Raw genomic sequence first — 26,252 nt, forward strand, 5'->3', positions numbered from 1 at the left:
TACAGGGGGGACGGGACAGCAGCTGGGAAGGATACATTTTGATACATTTGGACCATAAGACGCAGGGACTTTTTCCCCCGACTTCTGGGGGGAAAAAAGTGCGTCTTATGGTCCGAAAAATACGGTATATATTAGGAGATATGGAGGTTTGTATACAGAGCTATGAGGATGCAGAATGACATGCAGACTTTATACACACTGGATACATTTCACAGGCAGATTTTTTTTAAAATAGAAATCCGAGCTTGTGCTATGATAGGGCGGGGCTGCCTGTGTCTCCTTCACATGAAGGCTGAACTGTGTGCTCACCTCTCATCGGCAGCAGCAATCCTCTGAACGGATGACACAGAGCAGCCGCACTGAGATCCGTGCATCCGAGGATGAGAGCTGACGAGGAGAGCTAGGCGGGGTATTCAAATCAGCCGGGCGGAGCCCGCATTACCACCTCACATCATCATTTTCAACAGATGCAATACATAGACATAATTCCTGTATACCCATCATGTGACACAAAGCCTAGGCAATGCTCACATGGTGCCTGACTACCAGGGGCATTGTGTTTGTTTCAATCCATTAGAGACTGCATAGTGTAATATTTAGTGTCAGACAAACTTGTGATGTGAGAGGATGAACAACACACAGCCTGCATAGATAGATAGAAATTAGTCTTTTCAACCCTATAGTGTGTGTAGAGGGGTTTGTTTTTGTTAGTTATGGATGAAGTAGTAAATTTCCTCACTTTTTTCAATAATATTTAAGTTTGGCCCCTGACTCCTCTGTGTATTTGAGTTTGACACCCCTGTTCTAGATGATCTCGAACTCAATTGCCTAGTTCCTGATTTATTGGATATGGTGTTAAAGTGATAGATTGTTGCTCACCCACATAAATGTTAATGGCTTACTTTATAAGTGAGGTTTCAGAATGTCGGTTCTCAAATTAACTAAAATTCTTTTTAGTTGTATATTTGGTATGGTGCAAATAAAACTTGGGATTACATACACTTTACATACGCCAATTATTAACAGGGCAGGAACTGTTCCCTTCTCTCACATTGGAGAACTGACATTCCAGAGTTCCAGAATCAATATTACTGGTCCTCCATGACCACATGATCACTGTTATAATTTCTGATTTTTTTCCTTTCCATGTAAAATAAAAAAAAAAAAAAACAAGTGCAGGGCAAGTGCATATATAGTGTTAGTTTAGTGTTAATTTACAGTATGTAGTTTAAGAAAAATCTTTAAATACTAAAAAAAATTGCCCCCTCTTTTTTTTAACAGTTTATTTAAAGTATGAATAAAATATGTTAAACAATTTAAGTGCCAAAAAGTAATAAATATTGACCTAGTAAGGAGGTGGGTTTAACATTCTGGTGTGAAAGTTATTGTAGTTCTGCTTTAAATACTTATTTTTATTAAATGAAAGTTTATATACATACATATGAGTGAGCAGTACAACTTAATGGAAAATTCATTTGAACATGAAATTATAGTTTTCCAGTAATTATACAAATATTCATGCCATGTTATGCAAAGTTTTACCTAGCCAGGGACATCTGGTTGCAGCACTTTATGTTTATTTTTTTATAAGCAACAGAAAACAAATTAAATTGTCTGAAAATATCTAAGTTGCTTTGCTCTGATCTCGAAGAAATCACCTTACTTACCCCAACTGCAGATTAACAGTACTGAAACATCAAGTACAGGTAGTCGCCGGGTTACATAGGAGATAGGGACTGTAGGTTTGTTCTTAAGATGAATTTTTATGTACGTCAGAACAGGTACATTATTTTAATAAATGCAATTAGGACAGATGTTTGTCTCAACATAATATTAGGCAGTGTGGTGTCAGTTACTGTATGAAATCCTCACTGTGAGTTAGTCACAAACAAACAAAGAAAAAAAAACTTTATGGCGCCCAGACATTCATTAACTTCTGGAGAGCAACAACTGAAGAGTTTATCTTGATCATTAAAGAATTACAAGATGCTACAGATCAGCCCAGCTATTAAGATCACCCACAACCTCAGCTGTGTTTAGCAAACGATTTCTTCTGCAAAGTTATGCAAACCACCCCCCTCCCCCCCCTGCCCCTTCCAAGCCTCCGTCCTGCACACGAGGGAGCAGGGAAGCACTGATCGTATCTAGGAGTTGTCCGTATGACGGATGTCCTTAACCTAGGGACTACCTGTATAGTAGAAAAGATATAAAGGGATGATTTATTAAAAGACTTCAGACTGTTTACTTACCATGATGAATTACCCCCTTGAAACTAAACCCCATTTCACTTAGCTTAGTGAATGTGAATTAAAAAACTTTGCAAAGAATACCCCATCATGTGCAAGTAAATATTAAAAACAGGATTTTTTTGTAAATAATTAGGTGGTTAAGGTAGGCAGATTCATCTAAGCTTCATTAGTGGTTGACTTTTATTCTCTTTGCTCCTTTTATATGAATCAAACATTGTTCTGACTTGTTTCACAGCATAGATAATTTAGGGCCCACCAACAATAAAGTGCACCATATCTGCTGCTGTTCTGTGGACTTTTTTTCACAGTCTGAGAACTAACTTATTTCTTAATTTTTTTTCTCTTTTGTCTCAAGTCCCAGCCTGAAAACACCAGATGAGAGTCCCTTCACCTCAAATAGGAATAGAGCAGGGAGATCGCTCTCCTTTAGGGAGCAGATGCCCTACTTACCATGTTCATGATGCTAGACCTCCAGTCATATTGGACCTTTTGTTTCTGAAAACATCCTTTCTGTTGGCTATCATTTTAGCTGAGAGGGTCTCAGAAATTGCATCAATGGGGGCTCAGAACTCATTACTATGGAACTTACTAAGGAACTCATTGACTACCTTGGACAGGATAGTCATGGTGCCCATTCTGGGCATCAGCTCAAAAGTCTCAATGTCAAGTCAGAAATATGTGCTTGGTATATTAATTAGATGGTCAGCAGGCCACCAATCCTGAGATAACAAATTCCCTTTGAGAATACCTCATCTATATGTGATTTAGTATTAGTCCTTAGGGATTTATGAACAACCCATGGTGAACAACTGCAAAACAAGTAAAGAGAGGAGGACATAATCAGGTGCCACTTACTTGTTCTCCCCTCTCCCTTCTCTATAGGGTGGAACAGTGCTGTGTTTACAGCGCTCATTCCTTCATTTGTCACTCTTTTGTCACTAGAAATTACCACGAAAGATCATTTCTCGCAACAAAAATTGCAGCTGTGTATGCAGCGTCTGTAAAAATAAATGTAATCTCTGGATAAGGAAGGAATTCTTTACTGTAAGGTCTGTGAAAATGTGGAATAGGCTCCCTTATGAAGTAGTTTTAGCAAGTATTATAGATTGCTTTACTAGACATAATAGATGCTTTTCTAGAAGCACAGAATATAACTAGGTAATAAAGTTTAAAAGTAAAGAAAACAGAGACTGTTGATCCAGGGAACATTCAATTGCTCTACAGGATGAGGAATAATTTTTTTCCCTGTTGCAGTAAATTGAACCAGGGTTGTTTTGCCTTCCTCTGGATCTACAATGTACATATGGTTTTATCTGGGATATGCTGGTTTAAAGTGTGTTTCGCAGGCTCAGACCAGCGATGGGGGAGTGGGCAGGTACTGGCATTATGACATCATGGGCAGTTCGTAGTCTGTAAATTTGGTGGTCTGTAACATTCAAAATGTTTGGGACCACTGCCCTAAAGACCATAGAGCAGTGTTTCTCAACCAGGGTTCCTCCAGAGTTTGTTAAGGGTTCCTTAAGTAATAAGCATTCTGTGCCTTTCAGGTCATGGATATAGTATTCTTAGTAGGGATTACTTGAAGTCCTGAAAGTTGCTTCAAGGATTCATCCATGTTAAAAATTTAGAACAGTTAGTGTCTAAAGACCATAGACCCTGGTATGTTCAGCATGTTACATTAGAGCTTTATGAATAAATGATAATAGTATAATGACAGTTGGCATAACAGTAGGTGGAGTTTGGAGTGGGTCTTCTAATGTAGTACCTCTATAGTCCAACATTTAAACCTGGGCAGGGTCAGCTCTGCACCTAAAGGGTTTAATAATATGATGCCTCATGCCACTTATATAGCCCTCAGGGTGGTAGGTTGGGGACTGCTGATCATTTGCCTGAAGAAGAGCAGCTACAGTGACCTGTTACTATAAGTGTCTTTGGCCCTGGCTGATCATGTGACCATAACTTCAGGTTAAAGACTGGGAAAAAATAGGTTGGAGCCTGAGGTATTGTATGAGCTGATTAAAAAAGAAAGCTGTCTCTTTAAAAAATATTCTGTGGGTTTGTGTGCAGTGATACAGAATGGTCTATTTTTTTGGTAATTGAGTTTCTCAAGGTTTTTGGAAATGAATTCTGTCCTTGCAAAAAAGCATTATTTCATATGTGCAAAATTACAGAAATGATTGAAAATGTATCCATGTAACCTAGTTAGTAAAATAATGTATAATGTGATTTTCCATTGCTGGCTGGTAATTGCCTGTTCCCTGACATTTTGTTTGTACTGTGCCCGGACCAACCTCTGCCTGTGACCCCAACTCTGCTTGTGCCCATTCCCATGTACCTGGTTTGGTGGACTGATCGCTAGGTTTGACTTCGGCTTGTTTTCTGGATTGACTGGTAATTCTCGTACTGTTATCTGTGGGCTCCTGGTCTGCTGGCAGCCCATCTCCAAACACCATCCTCTGCCCCTGGGGTCCTGGGGGCAACCGAGTGCTGGGAGATGCAACCAGTCTGCCGAGACTGAGCAGGGGCTGCTATAGGTGATGAGTGCGGCGTTAGATTGGGGGACTGATGTCTGGTGAATACTTTACAAAATCATTGTATCTCCCTGGAGTGCTGTTTGGCTATCTTTTGTTGGGCTGGCCTTTTCATTCATTAGAACTCAGTCCTTTCCACATCACATTTGAGCATTACCCCAGATTCCTGTTTTTACAGATTGTATGTACAGCTCCCTGCCAGCTCATCCAACCAGCCATCATCTGTCTGCATTGTAGACTGTTCGCAGATAACTTCAACAGATCTTTTTACCAGACCTTTCATTTCCACCAAAATATTTCCATTAGTTTCTATATGCATTGAACTTATTACTCATGTTTTTTACACATAAAACCATCCTTGTTCAAACATCCAAAAGCCTTGATACTGCAGCTCCATTGGTGGCGATCCAGGATTTTTCTACAGATTGGATCACTACTACACTTTGTTCTACAGAACAAATGAAGTTTGGTAATCTTGGGCGTAGTCAAATGCTTTTGTGATGGTTACATGGTCGCTGGTGGTGACATTTTAAAGGAGGGCAGATTGTTAGTCTGGAGGATTGGCCTGTTTGGACCAGTAGATGTGTTGGTGACTATTGGTATACATTACAATACACAGGTTCTGGTAAGTGTACACTCTATATTTGTCTGATAGGAGCAATCGTTTAGTGGATTAGCTCATTTGAACTAATAGGTGTGAGTGCAACCATTGGTATAGATTATGGTTCATCCATTCCTAGGTGACTTTGGGAGCATTCATTTGGAGGATTGGCCCATTTGGACCAGTAGATGCATGTGCAACCCATGGTATACATTAAAGTCCACAGGTTCTATTGTGTGTACAGTAGATTTAATGTATATAGGATTTACTACTTGTGATGTAATGAGTTTTCTGTGAATTCCATATTTAATAATTTAAAAATATATAAAAAGGCATTTTATGCCAGGCTTGGCTTAAGTTCCTGTGGGCACATACATGTAGGAGCTGTTTGTTGGCCTAGTACTTAGCACCACATATTTAGCTTTATCATTTGGACAACATTGCCGTCTAGAAATAACCATACTATGTAAACTTTTTTGGCCCCTCCCACATTTTTTAAAATTTCATCCAATGGTGGTCATATAATACCAATTGGAGTTGATTCATATTGAATTTTGATTCGTATTGGGGCTATTCTGACTTGGATTGGAATTTGAGCAATCTGAGTTCTGATACAACAATTCAATACCTGTCATTGGCATATATAGTGGGGCTCAGTCAATCTGGCAGCTGGGAATTTAAGTATAATGGGCCACCCGACAATGACAGCTGAGCTATACTATACTAAAATACAAATTCTGAATTCATTTGGATTTCTCTACTGATCTGGCCAGATTCTAATTTTGTGTCCTGAACACCTCTAGTTCCATAATTGCAAAACCTAAGTCAAAGGGTCTGGGCCAATCAGTTAAGGGGCAAGGTTGGGTTTAGGATATGAAGCATGGGAGTCGGGTGCAAGTAGAGGGTCTGAATTAGCCTTAAAGGGAGAAAAGTGCAAGTAAAGTGTCAGGCTTCACTTGCACCTGGCTCTCTTGCAGGCTAACCAGACCCTTCACTTGTGCCCGGCTCTCTTTATGGCTAGACAAGACACTTTACTTACACCTGGCTCCCTTACTCGCCAGCCCATATTCAGCACTTGTACCTGGATCCTTGTGGGATGGACAGGGGCAAATGGAAGGACTGAGCTAAACCAGCAAGGTGCTGCAAAGGCGGGCTGGGCTAGCTAGCAAGGAAAACAGACACATGAAGAGGGTATGTGTAGCGAGCAAGGGAGCCATTTAGAGCATTTAGGGATAAACCTGTGTACTGAATAGGACCGCACGTAGAGATGAGGGCACTAGTCTATCAGATTTTGCCTAGAATCCCTGCAGCCTAATCATAACCCCAAACCCCCCTCTCCTTGGTGCTGCCTAACCAAACCTCCCATCCCTGCCTAGCTCCAAACCCCCCACCAGCCCATTGCCCAACCTTAACTTCTCTTCCCAGTGCCTAACATTACACCCTGCCTTGTGCCTAACCTAATCTAACCCTTCAAGTTTCTTACCTTTCAGTTAGAAAAAAATGATCACTCTTAGGGGTGTAACAGTGGTATTGATGATTATATTGATATATTATATTCATTATATTATATTGATATCATATTGATTTTATCATTTATCACTTCTGATCACTAACTGGCGACCACTAGGGGCTTAGGAATGATAACAAGGGGTAATTGCTTGGATTTTTCATATGTTTGTAAGTGGCTGCAAAGGTCTAACAAATTGTGTTTTTTTTAAATTAAATATTACTGCAAATCTACACCTGGGTACATCAGAGCTGACGGCAACAAATAGTTGATGATCTGCACTGTCAAACTTTCTGTGACCCTGCAGAGTGTCAGTTATGCTCAGGGGTTCCCCAAAGAAAAACAATGATACATAGGACTGACTTAGGACTGGGCCCAGGGAAAAAGCAGCACAAACTTGCCTGGTAGCTGTCGGGCCCCCATTTTTACAGGGCCCACTAAAGCAGTCCCTACTGTCCTCCACTGATGGCAGTCCTGAGAACAAATACAAACTTAAGCAACACTAACAGCTAAGTAATCCAAAAATCCTACACTTTAATAAAAGCAGTTAGTTGGGAACCGGCTTTGCCGTATGCTTTCACTGTTTTGTAAAGGAAACCTTGGAGGCAATGACATGGACAGAGTACACAAACATGTGATTGCAAATATTATGAGACAATATTACAAAGAACATGTGATTAAACACAGCACACACATTCCCATGGGCTTACTTATGTGTTTATTGGTTTATTGTTACTTATTGTACACATCACATGACAGACTGCTGGGTAATAAAAGACCCTGCCATCTACAATTGGAATTCTTTATATCATTCCTGCCTATCATTGAAGACGTGACTACAGCAGAAGTGTGAGCCATTTGTACCCTAGCAAGTGGTGAGAACACTAAGAACATTGAAGTATCAATATTTCAATACTGATAATTAATAATATTTGATTACCCTTTAATATTAAGGTAATACCACTGGATATCTTTTTTTACTACTAATACAACAATTTTAAATATTATACCTAATATACTTAATATATACTATTATACTTATTATATACTTAACAAACCAAAGAGGAACAAATAAGAGAAGTTTAAAGTTGAGGGTATACATATCCTTTAAGTATTACAGCAACATGTGCAGTGAAGTATTGGGTCACTGGCTGTCTAATCTGCTTTGGATAGATTATATTTTAACAAACAAGAAAAAAAACAGCAGTACATATTTAAACTATTAATTGCAAAAAGAGTGTCTGAGGTATGGACATGTTTGCCCTACTACATAAGGGTTTGGAGAAAAGATTCACCTTAAGCTAAAGATGAGCTCCCCTTTATTTAAATAGTGTCTAATCCCTTTGAACTAATCAATGTTGCCTGCTTTTTCATTTAGGAAACCCAAAATGGCCAGCCTACCATTCAAAGATAGCAATTCTGCTGAATATGACCATAAAGCAGTTATGGACACAATATATGATCCTAAGAACAAGGAACTTTTTGAAGCCATGGTGGTACGTCAAGCTAAAATACTGCAAAAGACATTGTCCTCCGGTATGTTCAAAATGATTTTATTCATTTCATGAGCAACTTGTATATTCTTTAGTTCCAGATTGTGGAGTGCTCAAAAGAACCATAAAATGAATATGGTGGTAGCTGGCTCAATCACTTTTTACCAATAAACCCCACATACACAGAGCTAGATAAAACCCCTTAGATCATAATGCCCAGGGTAAAAAGAAAAAGTTTTGTTTAAATCACTGGCCAATAGAATTATGCTGTGGCTGGTTCTTGATAATGCATGTGCAGCATGAAACCTCTCCATGAAAAGTTCACTAATTCTTTTCATAAAACATATTTTGCATTCCTTCAAAATAAAAGTCACAATCATTGTAAATGTAAAAGTCATGTGTGAACCAAAAACTTCTTTATACTTTACCAATACAGTGTGTTTTAATAAATGCCCACAGATTGTTTTTTGTGTTGCAAAGTGTTGCAGTCAGTAACACATTCTTTTGGTGAGTGCATTCCTATGATACATTTGGGGTACCATTAAAAAGGAATAGCAACCCAGCACGCCAACACATGTTCTGTGTGTTAAAATGCTTTGCTGGAACCCTAATAACCCTTAAATGATCCCCTATAATATATTTACTGGATTACATTTTCAGCTTGCTGATTTATTGTATTCTCTAACATTTTTTCAGTTCAGGTCTTCTGAAGAGAGGCAAGATGATTACCTTAAACAATGGCCAAAACTTTGCTAATTTGTTTACATTCACTGATCACTTCAAGGAGATCATTATATTGGATTCATATTCCTTAATCATATTATTAGCAAAAAGATAAGATCTGAGCATGTAGGCCCCTAAAGGATGTCCCTGTGTTAGTAACTGGGGATAAAGAAAAGGTGGATTTACTAAACACTTTTTTTTTTAAGTCTGTGTACACAATGGAAAATGGCAGAGCGCAAGTCCAAATTCATAAAAACAATGTCACTGCCCTAAACAGTTCACAATGGCTAAAAATTCATATGATTGAGAAACAGTTGGGTAAAATTAAGGTTGACAAAGCACCAGGACCGGATGGAATACATCCATGTGTCCTCAAAGAGCTGAGCTCAGTTATTTCAAAGCCATTATTTCTAATTTTAAAGGCTGAAGAATTTAACACCGTACCCCACAGACGGCTAATATGCAAGTTAGGGGCAATAGGTTTAGAAAAGTCAATCTGTAAATGGATAGAGAACTGGCTTAAGGACCGCATCCAGAGAGTAGTGATTAATGATTCATACTCGGAATGGTCTAAGGGTATTAGTGGTGTACCCCAGGGTTCAGTGTTGGGACCTAACTGTTTAACATATTTATAAATTATATAAAATTTGGGATTAAAAGTACCATTTCTGTGTTTGCAGATGACACCAAACTATGTAATGGAATTAAGTCCATACAGGATGTCTATAATCTACAAGCAGACTTGGATTCACTGTTTGATTGGGCAGCCAAGTGGCAAATGACATTTATTATATTTAAAAATAAAGGTATGCTCTTGGGAGCTAAGAACATGCACACTTCATACTGTCTAGGGGGAATACATTTTGGGAGAGTCAGAAATGGAAAAGGATCAGGGGGTTTCGGTGGATCAGTCTTAGTAACAGCATGCAATGCCAAGCAGCAATATCTAACGCTAGCAAAGTATTTTCTTGTATTAAAAGAGGAATAGACTGCAGAGATGGAGACATAATCCTGCCCCTGTACAAAGCATTGGTTGGACCACATCTGGAATATGCAGTACAGTTTTGAGCACCAGTTCACAAAAAGGACATCGTGGAATTGGAGAGAGTGCAGAGAAGGGTAACAAAACTAATAAAAGGAATGGAGGAGCTCAGCTATGAGGAGAGATTAGCTGAACTGAATCTATTTTCTCCCTTGAGTAGAGACGTATAAGAGGGGATATGATCACCCTGTATAAATATATATATGGTCCATTGAGAGAACTCTCTTCTCCATTATTCACTTTGAGATCATTACAAAGAACAAGATGGCACTCTTTGCGTCTGGAGGAAAAGAAGTTTAAGCTCCGGATAAAGAAGGGATTCTTCACTGTAAGGTCTGTGAAAATGTGGAATCGGCTCCACCAGGAAGTAGTTTCAGCAACTACTATAGATTGCTTTAAGAAAAAGCTGGATGTTTTTTCTAGAAGCACAGAGTATAAATGGGTATTAGGGATTTAAAGTAAAGATAACAGTGACTGTTGATCCAAGAAATCACCGATTGCCTCATGGAATCAGGAAGGATTTTTTTCCCGTTGAAGCAAATTGTACCCGGGTATTTTTTTGTCTTCCTCTGGATCAACTATGTCTTATACGGTTTTATATCTGGGATATGTATATTTCCCTAGTGGTTGAACTTGATGGGCTTATGTCTTTTTTCAGCTTAACCTGATATGTAACTATATGTCTTAAATAAATATAAATATATATATTTATTTATCTTAAATAAGGGTTGTCAATGACAGACAGATACTGAAAGTGACACAGGAGTAGAGGACTTGCATGATGCCCTTCTGTTCAAGATCCTCCCCTTTAGTCATGTAATTAGTTTAGTAAAATCTATTGCTAAAATACACTGTATAAGTCATTGCAGGGTCTAATTGGTTATCATCTGCAGTGCCAAGTGCCAGATTCAAACCCCAGCCAGGGCACTATCTGCAAGGAGTTTGCATGTTTTCTTCTGTTTGCGTGGGTTTTCTTGGGACAGTCCGGTTGTCATCACACTTTCAAAAGCATAAAATTAGGGTAACTAAATTCACCAAAAACTGTCCTTGGAATACATGGGAAATAAGCAGCAAAACCAATGGGCAACACAGGCTGCTGCTGAGCACAATATAAATACATGAGTATAAAGAATACAACTAATAAAAAATAAAATTTAGATCACCTAACAAAACAAATTAGAGATGGTTTTATGTTTCTTGAATGCTTCAGATTCTAACTAGTTTCATCCACTGCACCTTATCTCTTTACCTCTACAGTTCTCTTGTTCAACTATTCCTATATTTGTCCTGTGATTGTGCATTTATCCATTTTGCTTCTAACAAAAAGAAAAGCAGTTGATGTTCTGTTCAATCACGCTTACTGCCTTTAAAATGCTTAATAAAGATTTATTATAAATCATCTTAAGTATGTATATGCAAAGTGTATTTCACATGACACAATGGTTATAAAATTAAACTACTTTAAAATACATCATTATTCTACTAAAATCATGTTTGTTGGTTTACAAATAGGATGGCAGCCTGGCTCCAACTGTACATCTTATTTTTTTTCTTATTTTCATATATGTGAAAGTGGTCTAAATAAATTATACGATTGCAAAAATAAAAAAGAGCTTTGACATCCTGGATACCTGGAAGTGACCCAAATGACAACCAGAATTAAGGAAGTTACAGAATCATGAGGAACAGGGACGTACATATCACAGTGCAGTGTATGCATCTGCACAAGGGCCCCCGGACAGTCCTCAGCTAGCAGGGGCCCCTGAAGTCACTTGGATGGACCTTGCCTGCAAGCTCCGGAACAATACCATCAGCACTCGCAGCCCTTCCAACAAAAAACATTCAACAACTACTAACACCAACCTCACAGAGAGTCCCATACCATGGATGAGACTCTCATGCCCACTGCAAATTTACCTAAAACACATGCCCTCGAGGACCTCACCGCCAACAACCTGACAACCGCCGTGCTCTAAATCCTTTAAACAGGGAGGGTGGGAAACTTTCTTTACTCTCTCTGTCTCCTCTTCTGTCTCCCCACCTTTTCACTCCTCTTCCCCCTCCCCCCAATAGGTCACCACGGCACACTACTAACGACCGCCCCTCCAATCCTCCCCGCACCTAACCCTTGCACTGCCTTCTCCCAATCCCCTCCCAGTCATGCAGGCCTTCCACTCTCCCTCACTACTTTCCTGCGCTCCAGGCCTCTCTTTATAAAATGTGCATAAATTCAGGAATATAGTTGGTAGAGTGAAATGTAGTATTCCTGGTCAGTGCTGGTGATCAGCCTAATTTGCTTCCAGTATCACCTATACTATGGCAACCCAAATCTATCTCTCCACTCCTTAACTGACTACATTTAGGCAGATTTATCATTAAACACAGAATTTTAGGTTACAGGATTGCATGCTCCCTGAAATTGCTAAAAAAGAGTGATTTTTAATTAATTTCTTTCAATGCATAATCAATTTCCCCAATGCATTCCCAGCCACTTCTGGATTCTTGATGATTGGGTGCCACATCACCGGGCAAGGAGTTGTGTTCAACAAAAGTAAATGACATAGTACTAGATCTGCTGCAAAGGCAGAATGAGATCAGCAATGTATTATTACATTAATAGAATGGACAACCCCATTACTATGCTAGAACATCCTCCATATTCACCAGATTTGGCATCTTGTATTTTTTTTCTTTTTCCTAAAATAAAATTGGTGCCTAAAGGAACACGCTTTGAGTAATTGTATTGCAATATTTTATAGGATTTTTTGACATAATAACAAATTACAAACAGTTGGAAAATAACAGAGAATAGCGTACTTTGTTGAACATTGGAATATCTAATAGATCACAATCTTCGGTATTGAATAAAAACATATACTCTATAAATAAATAAAAAAAAAAAACAACACACAGAAAGAGAACAGAACAAAATACCATACAATAAGGAAATACAAGATATCAATTTATTATCTGAGTGAGTTAGCAGTAAGATGTCCAACAATTATGCAACATTACAACTGAAATGAACAAATGAGGACTGGATGTCTCATAAATGCGTATATGTGGAAAATCAAGACGCTTTGAGTAATTGGATGACACAAAACTGATTCTCTCCATTCGCAATTAAACAAGACTACATCAGTGTTTAATTGCGAAAGGAGAGAATATTGAAGAGACAAGCATTAGAATTGTCATATAAACAAATAAAAGTCAGTTAGCATATCAGTCTCATTAAAACTCCTCTTGGTACAGAAATCTTTGTGGAGGATCTAAGGTGCTGCTGGAACTAAAGGGAAAGTAACAAAGAGTTATTCTGTTTGCTGTAATGTTTGATAGTCCATGGATGACTCTTACTTTCTGACCATTGTTGGATCCTTGCATTGGCCTTCTTTGGACTTTCTGCCAATTGTGAGTGGATCATTAGGACATGGGGCAGATTACCAATATTTAATCCCAATCAATTTATGAAGTAGACTAGTTCCACGAAACGTGTTAGGCAAAATTGAAATAGAATTGTATTGTGTTATAAATAAAAAATTGTACTTTAGAACTGTATGTGAACATTTGCCTTAAAAGTTTCTATTTGTATTTGTTTTTGATAATTTTTGTTTTACTCATTATTTAATAGACAGACCTTGTATCTAATCTTGATTTCTGCATTATTCTTCTCTGTGACCTACCTGTGAACTGAATGCTTGTGCTTCCAACTCTGTTGCATGACTTAACCTCTCTTATTTCTCTAATGCTGCCCCTTTATTTAGACCACACATTCATTTAGTTACACAAGGTATACAGTTGAAAACTCCGACTCTTTAGAGCTCTGCAGTTCTGTTTCCCCCTACATAACTGCACTTATTTCCAGGAAACCATCCTAAACATAACCTGAAAGATAGACTTTTGTCAGTGAAGCTGGGTGATCCAGCAAACCTGGAATGGATCTGGTCCAGGAATAAAAAAATTGCTAACAAATAGCAAATGACTTTTAATAAATCTATTCCAGGTTTGTGGGATCACCCAGCTTCACTGACGATAGTGTATCCTCTCCAGCCTTGGAGAGCATTAATAAATTAGGGCCCAGTCTCTCTAATCAGCCCTTCTACTTTTCACAGTGCAGCACAGAGCTGGTTTCCTGCTTCCCCCGCAGTTTCCAGGACTGCATGAATCCCACGTGACTGAGCAGAAGTTACACCATCCCAGCCAAAAATCCAAACCAGGAAGAAAAGAAGGAAGAAAATGGTGCAATGAAATAAGAACATAACAGAGTTTAGTTCCACTTTAACTGTAAGCCCTGATTGCCACTCAATGAAAGCCATGGAGAGATGTTTCTTTTTCAAATATTATTGTGAACATGACTTTTACATTTCTATAAATATGGTAACAAAATACATTTCTATTATTTGCCATTCATAAATATCTGCAAAAGGTAAGGATTTTCAGTTCTGTATAACACCATTCCAAATGAAGACAGCTTGAGGTGCTGTTCAGAATTGCACACAGGTCTGTTTTCTTTGCAAGAACTAATGAACCCTGATGTTTGCACAAAATTTGTTCAGATACAGTGTGGGCAACTTGTGCCTGATATGTACCTTAAAATTGGGCTCACACTTGTTTACATTGCATTATTGTTGGACTCAAATCGGATTTGACAAAATAAACACAGAATATTTACCAATTCTAGAACAAATTAAATAGAAGCAAGGAATCCAACACATCTAAGTAATGTAAATAGCTTACACTTTATTATAAGAAGTCAGCTGGGGATACATATGACCTATTTCACTGCCATGTAAAGGAACCATTAGAGGTGATGACACCAGCAGCGTACACATCATGAGATGGCTAATATTAGGACAGACATTATAACATATTACGTGTCAAAAACATGTGAATATAGTAAATGTTGCTGTTTAAACACGGTGCACAGATTCCCACAGACTCTTGTGTTTTTTGTACACATCATATGACTGACTGCTGGGAAATAAAAGACATTGCCATTGGAGTTCTTCATATCATTCCCAACTATCATTGAAGAAGTGACCACAGAAGACGTGTGAGGCACTGTGCACTGGTAAGTAGTGGAAACACTGAGAGAATTGAAATAGCAAGTCAATAATATTAACAGGTTATTTGTCAACAATTTCTAATAGTAACAGTCCGGGGGTAATTCACTTCAGCAGCACAGGAGCGTATCGGGCATTGTTGACCCACATCATTTAAAAAAAAAAAGCAGTTGATGTGTTAAAGTCTCAGTTTACTCCAACATGTAATATTGTTGGAATGAAAGACGGTTCTGAATACCTAGCAAGGATTTTTTTTGCCTTCCTCTGGATCTACTATGTCTATAGGGTTTATATCTGGGATATATTTATTACCCTAGTGGTTGAACTTGGATGGACTTATGTCTTTTTCAACCTGACTTACTATGGAACTATGGAACTGACAACATTCATTGAAGAATCAACTCCTGCTTTTTAGTTAAACAGACCACAGTGCAAGCAAATAGGAGAAATTTTTGTTAAGGGTAAAAATACACTACATGCCAAAGAAATATTATGTGCCTTTGGGTTAAAATGAGGACCCCTTGATTTATTTTGTGTCTACTCCCTTTTAACTATTAAGTGTTATCTGCTTCATCTATTAGGAAATCTGAAATGGATTACCCATCATGCAAAGACTACCACGATGATGAATATGACCCTATGGCAATTATGTACACATATAATGATCCTGAAAACAAGGAGTTTGTTGAAGCTTTGGTGATACGTCCAACTCAAATGCTGAGAAAGGCATTTTCCACCGGTATGTTAAGAATAATTTTATCAGCACCTTACATAGTCTTTAGATCTCCTTGTGGGGCAGATGGTGCGATGTTCCAAACAAAATGTTTGCAGTTGGCTAAATCCATGAGGGCTAGCAATAGAATCAACATGCACCAAGCTACAAAAGAAAACCTTACTGTCCTAGGAACATAGGAAAGGTATGTACAGAATTCTATCCAGTCTTAGAAATTATTCAAAAGGTCCAAGCACTGACAAATAGAACCTTGTGCCCTGATTCCTTATTAAGCATCTGTAGTACAAGGTAGTAATAAAGTAAAGGTAGTAATAAGGTTTTTTACAGCCCTTTTAAGATTTAAGAGAAAAAAATCACGTTCCATTCACTTATTGTTCAGTTAATCCCAACACAACCCTAATATCCTTTGAAGAGAACTGCATGCTCTGTTCAGATTGTCTTTCTTCGTAGCCACCCTATTGTATATATATATATATATATTTAAAATATATAAAACTCATTTAACTATGTGCATGTTGCTTATAATTTTTCATGAAGGAGTGACTTTAGATTTTTTATAATAATAGTGGAGCACACTTGATCCAGTTTTATTCCTTATTTAATTTGAAAATGTTAACAGGAGTTACTAAGGTATCTTCACATGTATAAAATATAACCAGTACACTTTGTCCAGGGCAAATTGCAGATACCACCCATCTGTAACCCATTTTACCTATTATGTATTAATATCAAGTATTGTGAATCAGCCCTTCTATTCAAAAAGGTGGGCTGGTTGGCATTGGGAATGTTTCCTTATAACCATTTCCAACAAATGTATTTTTAACTAATGTGTTTACACAGCACGTATAATGCTCAGCCAGGTTGGCATCTTTCCGTAGACTTCTGCATAACCTAGAGAAAGCTGTAAGAGTCTCTATAAAGCAGGGAGTCAGCCATCCACCAAACATTCTCTAGCAGAGAATATTCTATGTTTATATATAATATTTTTTACCCTCAGTGATAGATTCTCAATTATGTTGGATTCACTGCTTTATACCTGTTTAGAACCCATACACTGAGATGCAACATAAATGTATGGATAAATAATCATCAATCAATATATGACTATAGCATAGTGGATGGGTTATTTTTGTCAGCATTTAATATTTGTCACATTTATAGACCCTGCACGGTACAGTAGAAGTGTAGGAGTATGTGATAAAGAATCTGTCCTATAATAATAGTTGGAGGTTGGGCATTTTTGCATTTCTGCTGGAACCCTAATAACCCTGAAATAATCATCTATAGTATATTTACTGGATGACATTTTTCGTTTGCTGATTTATTGTGCTTCCTAAAACTGAACAAAACTTATGCTAACTTTCACAAATAATCTTATCAACAATCTGCAGGTCTTCTAAAGGGAGGCAAGATGATCGACTTAGTCAATGGCCCGAACCTTGCCCATTTGTTTGTGTTTGCTGATTACGTCAAGGAGATCATTATATTGGATTCATCAGATGCCAGCATATCTGAAATCAAAAAATGGTTGAAAAATGACCAAAATGCTGTTGACTGGTCTCATGCAGCCAAGCATTCGTGTGAGCAAAAGGGAGGAAGGTAAGATCTACTCAGCTTTTTATTTATTGTTAAACCTGCCAACCTAACATAATCGTGTGATCGTTTTACAATATGAAAAACTGAAAGCCAATAGGAATCTAAGGGTTTGCAGCTCCAACACTGTGGAGAATCTAAAGAGAATTTGACATCTTATATATTGGGGACACTCAGAGTTAAAAGTACCACCAAAGTAACACAAAGGCTAGATGCAGGACAAAAATAAGGGTTCCTACACATCCAAGAAGCAATAAATACCTGTCCGCAGGTGTCTTGTGGCCCAGCTTTGGCTATATATAAGTGTGCTCATAAGTTCACCATGGCAGGATTTGTGAAATATTGGTCTTTTTTTTGGAAAATTTCACTGATCATTTATTTAGGGGGTGTGCAAAATCACAATCCACATAATTGTGTACATATTTATTAATAATAATGATAAATGGAAACACCCAAATGTGTCTGATCAAAAGCTTACTTACCTTTGAATGTTGGAACTGATAATATACATACAAGGTCTCACACCTAAGTTCCAGTTAGGGTAATTAATGGTTCACACCTGTAACTTCTTGATTGTACTCCATGTCTGGGTAAATATAGTTAACCTAAACTCATTCAAAGCTGCACTGACTTTGCTGGACATGAAGCCATGGGAAAATGAAAGGACCTAGGAGAAAGGGTTGTTGAATAGTACAAATCAGGAAATGAAGATAAAAAATACTACTGGAAAGTAAAGGATTCTGTTGTTATTAAGAAACAGTCAGGTAGACCAACCAACATATCCAAAACTGCCAAAAAAAATTGGTAAGATGAAATGAAAAACCTTTCTACAAGTGGCGATGCTCTTTTAGGTAAGGAGGTACCTGAACAAAAATGGGCTGCAGTTTCAAAAAGAGCCTTTACTGTGCCAACGCCACAAAACACTTATTGTATCCCAAAAAGCCTCTAGACAAGCCTTAAAATTTCTGGAACAAAGTTGCTTGGACTGATGAGACCAAAATTGAACTTTATGGCCACAATTGTTTATTTTGTTTGGAGAGTATGCAACAAGGCCTATGATGAACAATATACCATCCCTACTGTGAAGCACGGAGGTGAAAATCAGTGTGTAAGCTATAGCGGCAAAAGAAAATTAGTGAAAACTGATGGCAAGATGAATGCAGTACATTATCAGAAAATATAGGAAGACAACTTATCAGTCCAAATGGAAATCTTATCAGTCCAAACAAATAGGACACGCTTGGATCTTCCAACATAACAAAGATCAAAAACACAAGAATAAATGCACACTTCAGTTGCTACAGCAGAAAAAGTTAGGATGCTTGATGGCTATCACACTCTCCTGACCTCAATATCATTGAACTACTTTGGGAAGATCTCAAATGTGCCAATCAAGCAGGACAGCCCAAGAATTTATGGGCTTTTTGTCAAGAAAAATGGTCAAATTTACCACCTGGCAAAATAAATGGCCTAATGCCTCATCTGCAACTATCGCAAAACACTGCATGCAGACATTGATGCTAAAGGGGGCAAAACACAGTTTGAAGGACTAAGGGAATGCAAACTTTTGAACAGGGACCATCTCATTCTATACCTTATTGCTATGTATTGTTTAACGGTGGTGCTATTTCTTAATATTTAATCCAAATCCAAATAAAAAGTAAGTAAAAAGTGCACAAATCTAGGCTCAGAAGGTGGTGATTAAATAAGGCTACAAGATATCAGCAGAGATGTGATATAAGAAAAGATGAAATATTGTATCTCATGATGAAAAGAAAGTAAATGAAACCATTTAGATTATACTTTATCCTATTTACAGGAATACCTGGGAGGAGGAAGAGAAAAAACTGAGAAAAGCGGTTACTCAAGTCTTAAAATGTGATTTCTCCAAAGACAAGCTTTTGGAGCCAATGGTATTGGATCCTGTGAATTGTGTGTTCTCTGCTTTTTACCTGGAGTCAGTTAGCAAAGATCGTGAGAGCTACATCTCTAATCTGAAAAAGGTGAGGGCACTTTTAAATGTTGGAGGTTACCTTGTCATGTTTACTCCCATTAACATGACCTTCTACAAGCTCCATCAGCACAAGTTCTTTGTTCTGTCTTTGGATAGCAACTTCGTGAATAAAGCCATCACTGAAGCTGGATTTTCCATTGTCACTTCTGAGCTGTATCCATCCGGTATAAAAAGTCATTTGTGTGACCAGTCACATATAAATTTTGTTGTTGCTGTCAAAAAATAAGGATAAGCAATCAAAAGAAAAGCAAACATATAAAAAGCTAAATGAATGCAATGAAACTTGCCAAGAGCTTTTGCATCCCAGCAGCAAATTGTAATTAGATTTGCAGACCCTCTGGTCATGTGATTAATTTAGTAAAATGTATTGCTAAAATGCACTGTGGGAGTTAGTAAAGGGTCTAAATGGCTATCACCTCTGCAGTGTTTGGTGCTAGGTTCAAATCCTGGCAAGGAAACAAGCTGAAAGAAATTTGTACATTCTCTCCTTGTTTGTGTGGGTTTCCTTGGGAAACTCTAGTGTTCTCCACAACTCCAAAAACTTTTAGTTAGGCTAATTGGCTCTCCCAGAAGCTGTCCTTAGTATGCATGGGAAATAAGCAGCACAACCAATGAGCAGCTCAAGCTGCCAGCTGTTGGACACAAAATGGACAAATGAGAATAAAGAATAAAACTAATTGAAACAATAAAATGTAGAGCAACAAAAAAGAAGGGAAGATAGTTTTATGTTTTTTGAAATATTCTGAGTCTGACTAGCTTCATCCACTGCCCCTCCATACCTCTACAGTTCTCTTGTTAGAGAAAGTTAGATAACTTGGGGTTAGATGGGAGAACTAATAAAGAGAAAATTACATTACAATCTAAACATTATAAGTGTGTGTATTACTTAAGACATCTTTATACAATAACACAGTTCCTATACTTGTAATGTGAATGTGCATTTTAGCCATTTTGCTTCTCATAAATAAAATGTTATGTTCAATCATGCCTACTGCATTTAAAAAACTGAATAAAGATTTATGCTAAATCATCTGACTGTCTATGTCTGTGTAAAGTGTATTTTACATGACACAACGCTTATAATGATGAATTACCACACAATTTCTAGAGACTTTGTTTCCCTGATAAATATGGATATGTCTGATTACAAGTACAGCACCCTGCTCCAAACAAACTTCATATTTATCTTTTTTGACTTTTCACAAAGAATGTAGTGGTATGACTATCCTATACAATTGCAAGAAAAAGGAGCTTGGGCATCAACCAACAATCCATAAATCTCCCTCCTAATTGCTGTGATATCTAGTATAGCATAGTTGGGTATTCCATGCCAACTCATCCTCTATTCTCTATGACCAATTACAGATCTCAAATGTACCCTGACCAATGCCCATAGAGGTTCCTACTTGTATGCAGACCCCCAGCAAGCAATGAATAAGCTCGTACAAATGTGGCATGGGGGTGGAGCACACATAATTGGCAAATTAGTCACTTAAATTTCTCCTCCTCTTCCAACTCCTATGTCACTCTGCAGTCACCAGTGACCAGTTTATTCTACCTTAATGGAACACTATCACCAGCCATTCCTTTCCACTCCTCGGAAAAAATCAATTCTCAGCCTGACTCCTTTTTCCAGATTCTATGATCATCACAATTGTCTCCCACTCTGCCCCTTAAGCAATTTGTGCCTAATAATCTAAGAAAAGTTCATAATAAGCTTCCTGTATTATGATCAGAAACCAATGGGTCTGATTTATTAAAGCTCTCCAAGGCAGGCGAGGATACAGTTTCATTTATGAAGCTGGGTGATCCAGCAAACCTGATATGGATTTCTTAAAAGAAACTTGATATTTGTTAGCAAATGTTTTCATTTCTGGACCAGAATCATTCCAGGTTTGCTGAATCACCCAGCTTCACTGATGAAAGTGTATCCTCTCCAGAACTTTAATAAATCAGCCCAAATGTCTTTTTTCCCCATCTGTGATCATCTCCTATGTGTGCTTTCACTTTTCTTTAACTTTGAATAGTAGAGTAGATCATTGGGAGAATAGGGCTTTGTTATAGATAGCTCCCAGTTTGAAGCCCATGGATATATATATATGGGAGACACCAGATGATGCCGCATTTGGCAAGTTACAGAAGCATGAGGAATGCCGTTATCAAATAGGCAAGAACTCAGAAATCCAGCATGGTAACCAGGTATGATACCGCAAACTCAATCACAAAAAGGAGACCTGCTGATAGCATCATTGACATTACACATTGCCGTCTTTATCTATCCTCCTTGGTCAGCTCTGCTAATAGCATCACTAGTTGGTTCAAAAGACTGTAAACTGCTTTTAGAGGTAATGGGTTTTTTTCTGGATGCCTCCCAGGTTGCAGCCCATAGATATACCTAGAAAGACAACAAGTGACAGCTGGAATTAAGGAAGTTACAGAATCATTGGAAAAGCCAATAACAAATGGACAGGAGGTTAGGAATCCAGCATGCTAACCAGATATAAAACAGCAAACCCAATGCAAAGCAAAATGCAATGCAAAAAAGAGGGTAACAAACAGCAAACAGGTAAGCTGCTGATAGCATCACTGGTCAATTCTGAAGTCAGCGAACTGTGATATTACACACTGCTTCTTCTATGGATCCTCCTTGATTTTCTCCTCCAATGTTCCTCAGTCCATGATCCACTTAGTGAATAACAAAGGAGACTAAAGTAAGTGTGAAGATTTCCTATCATTAGACCTACTAGATTGTAAGCTCTTCGGGGCAGGGTCCTCTCCTCCTGTATCACTGTCTGTATTAGTCTGTCATTTGCAATCCCTATTTAATGTACAGCGCTGCGTAATATGTTGGCGCTATATAAATCCTGTTTATTATTATTATTAATAATAATAATAAATAATAAATAATAATAAAATCCGCCCCTACCTGTCCCCTGAAACCACCAAACTCCTTGTACATGCTCTTATCATTTCTCGTCTGGACTACTGTAACATCCTTCTCGCTGGTATTCCACTAACCCGACTCTCTCCTCTACAATCTATTATGAATGCTGCAGCCAGACTCATCCATCCTTCGCTCCGCTCCTCTTCCGCTACATCTCTTTGTAGTTCTCTTCATTGGCTTCCTTTTCACCTTAGAATCAAATTTAAGCTCCTGTGCTTTGCCTTCAAATCCCTACACAGTTATTGTCCCACTTACATCTCTGACATGGTTAAAAAATACTCCCCTTGCCGCTCTCTCCGCTCCTCCAATGACCTACTACTGACTTCCTCACTCATAACCTCATCACACGCACGAATACAAGACTTTTCTAGAGCTGCTCCAACTCTCTGGAATGGTCTTCCTCGTCCTATTCGGCTTGCTCCTACTTTCTGCTCATTTAAAAGAGCACTCAAAACCCATTTTTTCAAACTTGCCTACCCGGCTTCTTCTGTCATTTGAAACCATCACTACTTCCCACACTACATATCTCACATCCTTTGTGTGTGAAATTCCCCCACCTACTAGATTGTAAGCTCTTCGGGGCAGGGTCCTCTCCTCCTGTATCACTGTCTGTATTAGTCTGTCATTTGCAATCCCTATTTAATGTACAGCGCTGCGTAATATGTTGGCGCTATATAAATCCTGTTTAATAATAATAATAATAATAATAATAATAATAATAATTAGACCTGTGTAAGAACACTTGGCTTGATGTAGCATTGTGGGTGACCCATGATTGGTGCTGCTGTCACACTTGTCACATTACTCAGAGGACTGGAATTGTGATCATCATTTTTGACTTATCATCACTTAGAATGGCCAGAATATTGGCTGTATATTTGCATCATTAAACAGCGATCAGTGAACAGATCTGTAAAGTAGAGATAAATTACAGTTCCAAGAAAAAGAAGGACGTAAAAATTTAGCGGAATGTTTGTTCACCACAAGGTCAACCAACTGCAATAAATTTACCAGGATTATGTCAGACAAGTTGCCTGAGTCACAATGTTTCTACCAACAATACATGTCTGTGTATTTAGGCCAATCTGAGCAGACTAAACTGTCATTGAAGTTTCTGAAAGTAAAGTGCTAGAAACTTTCTCAGCACCATACACATTAAAGTGGAACTGTCATGAAAAAACACCATTACAGCTGGAAAGCCATTGATCCCTAAATCCTAGTACAATCGGGCCTGCGGTACCATCTTCCTTCTTTGTTGCTGCACAAACTGGACACCGGGTGCCACCATCTTCTTCTTTCTTCTTGTGACGTCACCCGATCTTGCATTGAGCAGGCACCAGACCCGGTGACATGACTTCCTGTAAATGTTAATAAAAAGTGCTGATCTCACTGCGCAGGGTTCCATCGAACCATGGTTAGGAAACACTGGTCTAAGGTCTAAGGTCTATTATTTCTGTCACTATATATAACATCTCCAAAATCTGCCCCTACCTGTCCCCAGAGACCACCAAACTCCTTGTACATGCTCTTATCATCTCTCGTATGGACTACTGTAACCTCCTTCTCTCTGGTATTCTACTAACCCGACTCTCTCCTCTACAATCTATTATGAATGCTGCAGCCAGACTCATCCATCCTTCCCTCCGCTCCTCCTCCGCTGCATCTCTTTGTGGTTCTCTTCATTGGCTTCCATTTCACCTTAGAATCAAATTCAAGCTCCTGTGCTTTGCCTTCAAATCCCTCCACAGTTACTGTCCCACTTACCTTTCTGACCTGGTAAAAAAATACTCCCCCTGCCGCTCTCTTTGTTACTCGAATGACCTACTCATGACTTCCTGACTAATAACCTCATCATACACACAGTTCCAAGACTTTTCTAGAGCTGCTTCTACTCTGTGAAATGGTCTTCCTCATCCTATTTGGCTTGCTCCTACTTTCTGCCCATTTAAAAGGGAACTCAAAACCATTTTTTTCAATTTTGCTAACCCGTCTTCTTCTGTCTTTTGAAACCGTCACTGCTTCCCACCACTCTATATCCTCACTCCAATTTTTGTGTTACTTCCCCCACCTCCTAGATGTAAGCTCTTCGGGGCAGGGTCCTCCCCTCCTGTATCACTGTCTGTATTTGTCTGTCATTTGCAATCCCTATTTAATGTACAGCGCTGCGTAATATGGTGGTGCTATATAAATCCTGTTTATTATTATTACTACTACTAATAATAATAATAATTTCCAGTGTTGTTTCTATAGCTCTGATACATGCTGCATTTGCAGCTTATCTGCTGGGATACCTGGAGCTTCTGGTTTCCCTTGCAGCCATGTTGTGAACTTTGAAAATTAAAATTCTCACTAAAATCTAAAGTTGGAAATATGAATGAGGGCCTGTTTTAGAGAAAAAATGGAAGCAGCACACAACTTTTGCTTTTGAACTTAAAAATACTTGCTCAGTCAGCAATGCAGGTTTCAGAAAAGTAAGGACTATTTAAATCAAAACATACATTATAATCATGGCTATTCAATGCTCAAATATATATAATAACACTGAGGTACACTACGTATAATGTTTAAATATGGTGCAAACTTTACCAGAAGGTATGTAGGTACCAGCAATTAAATAGATATTGGTAATGCACATAATGCAGATATGTAACATAATGCAGATAGGTAATAAAACAACAAAAATTGTGAAACAAAAGTCTAAACCAATGTTTTAACATGGGGAACCCCCTAAAATAACTTTTAGGTCATAGGGCACCCCTGCTATGATTACTATATCCACAGCTCAAAGCACATTAGTGTTGTGGTCAATGGGAAGAATTCCTCTTGTATTGATGTCGAGTGGGAAGAATATCAACTTTACAGATAGCCAAAAAGATCATTGATGTCATTGAATGTTGCTTTCATCTATGGTCTTGAACTCCATAAGGATGTATATTTCTTTGAAAGGTATGCAATCCTCAGGAAAGAGAATAGAGTCTTCTCATTGTGTGATAAATTAATTAAAAAATCATTCAGCAGGCACTAACCCATATGTGAATACTGTATGTGTATACAAAGCTTGAAAACATTAAAGAAAAGAGAATAGGTTTCGGGACTTTTATGGCCAAATTAGGTACAAATGAGATAGCTTAAAATGCTTTATTTCAATATCAAACATATTACAACCATATTTAAAACATGTAATAAAAATAATATCTCCTGTGCTAGACACCAAATCAATGGGTTCCAGATTGTAGACACATTTCGCGGAATAAAAGATTAGCTTCTTCGGGATGGTTTCAGGAGATCTATAATGTCAATACATGATCCAGCAATTAATTCATAAACTAACATGTGTACATATAACAGCCAACACAAGCGATACATACATGTATAAGTATGTATAAGATTGCCTACATTAGTTCCAGCATCTCGTGACCGGTAAATGTTTTAACCGTTAAGCAAGGGGAGGCAATAACCAGCGCACATGTCTCCAAATGAAATCCTACTATTCCTATCAGAGATGGTAACATCAAATGAACAAAGATAATTGAAACTGATTAACTTAAATAGTCTCTAAGTGGGTATATGTGTGTGAATGATGTTACTGTTATTCTAATCCAATTACTTCTCCTTATCACAGAGTGGCTCAACAGGTGTGTCTATGTATATATAAAGATTTTAACTCATGTGTGTCTATAAAGTACTAAATATCGTAATTCAATTCATAAAAAGCTGCATTAAGGTAGTAACAGATCACATTCACATTTTTTTATTTGTATA

General features: G+C 38.0%; 1 protein-coding gene across 1 annotated transcript; it reads left to right on the forward strand.

Annotated features, from left to right (window-relative positions):
- Positions 1-8,276: 8,276 nt before the first annotated feature.
- Positions 8,277-19,772, forward strand: LOC140321866 (indolethylamine N-methyltransferase-like). The gene is made up of 4 exons (XM_072398642.1): positions 8,277-8,424; positions 15,766-15,945; positions 17,331-17,538; positions 19,352-19,772. The coding sequence occupies exons 1-4, from the start codon at positions 8,277-8,279 to the stop codon at positions 19,770-19,772; spliced, it is 957 nt and encodes a 318-aa protein (XP_072254743.1).
- Positions 19,773-26,252: the final 6,480 nt, after the last annotated feature.

The sequence above is a fragment of the Pyxicephalus adspersus genome, chromosome 1 (genome assembly GCF_032062135.1).
Source record: "Pyxicephalus adspersus chromosome 1, UCB_Pads_2.0, whole genome shotgun sequence".
Taxonomy (NCBI): Eukaryota; Metazoa; Chordata; class Amphibia; order Anura; family Pyxicephalidae; genus Pyxicephalus; species Pyxicephalus adspersus.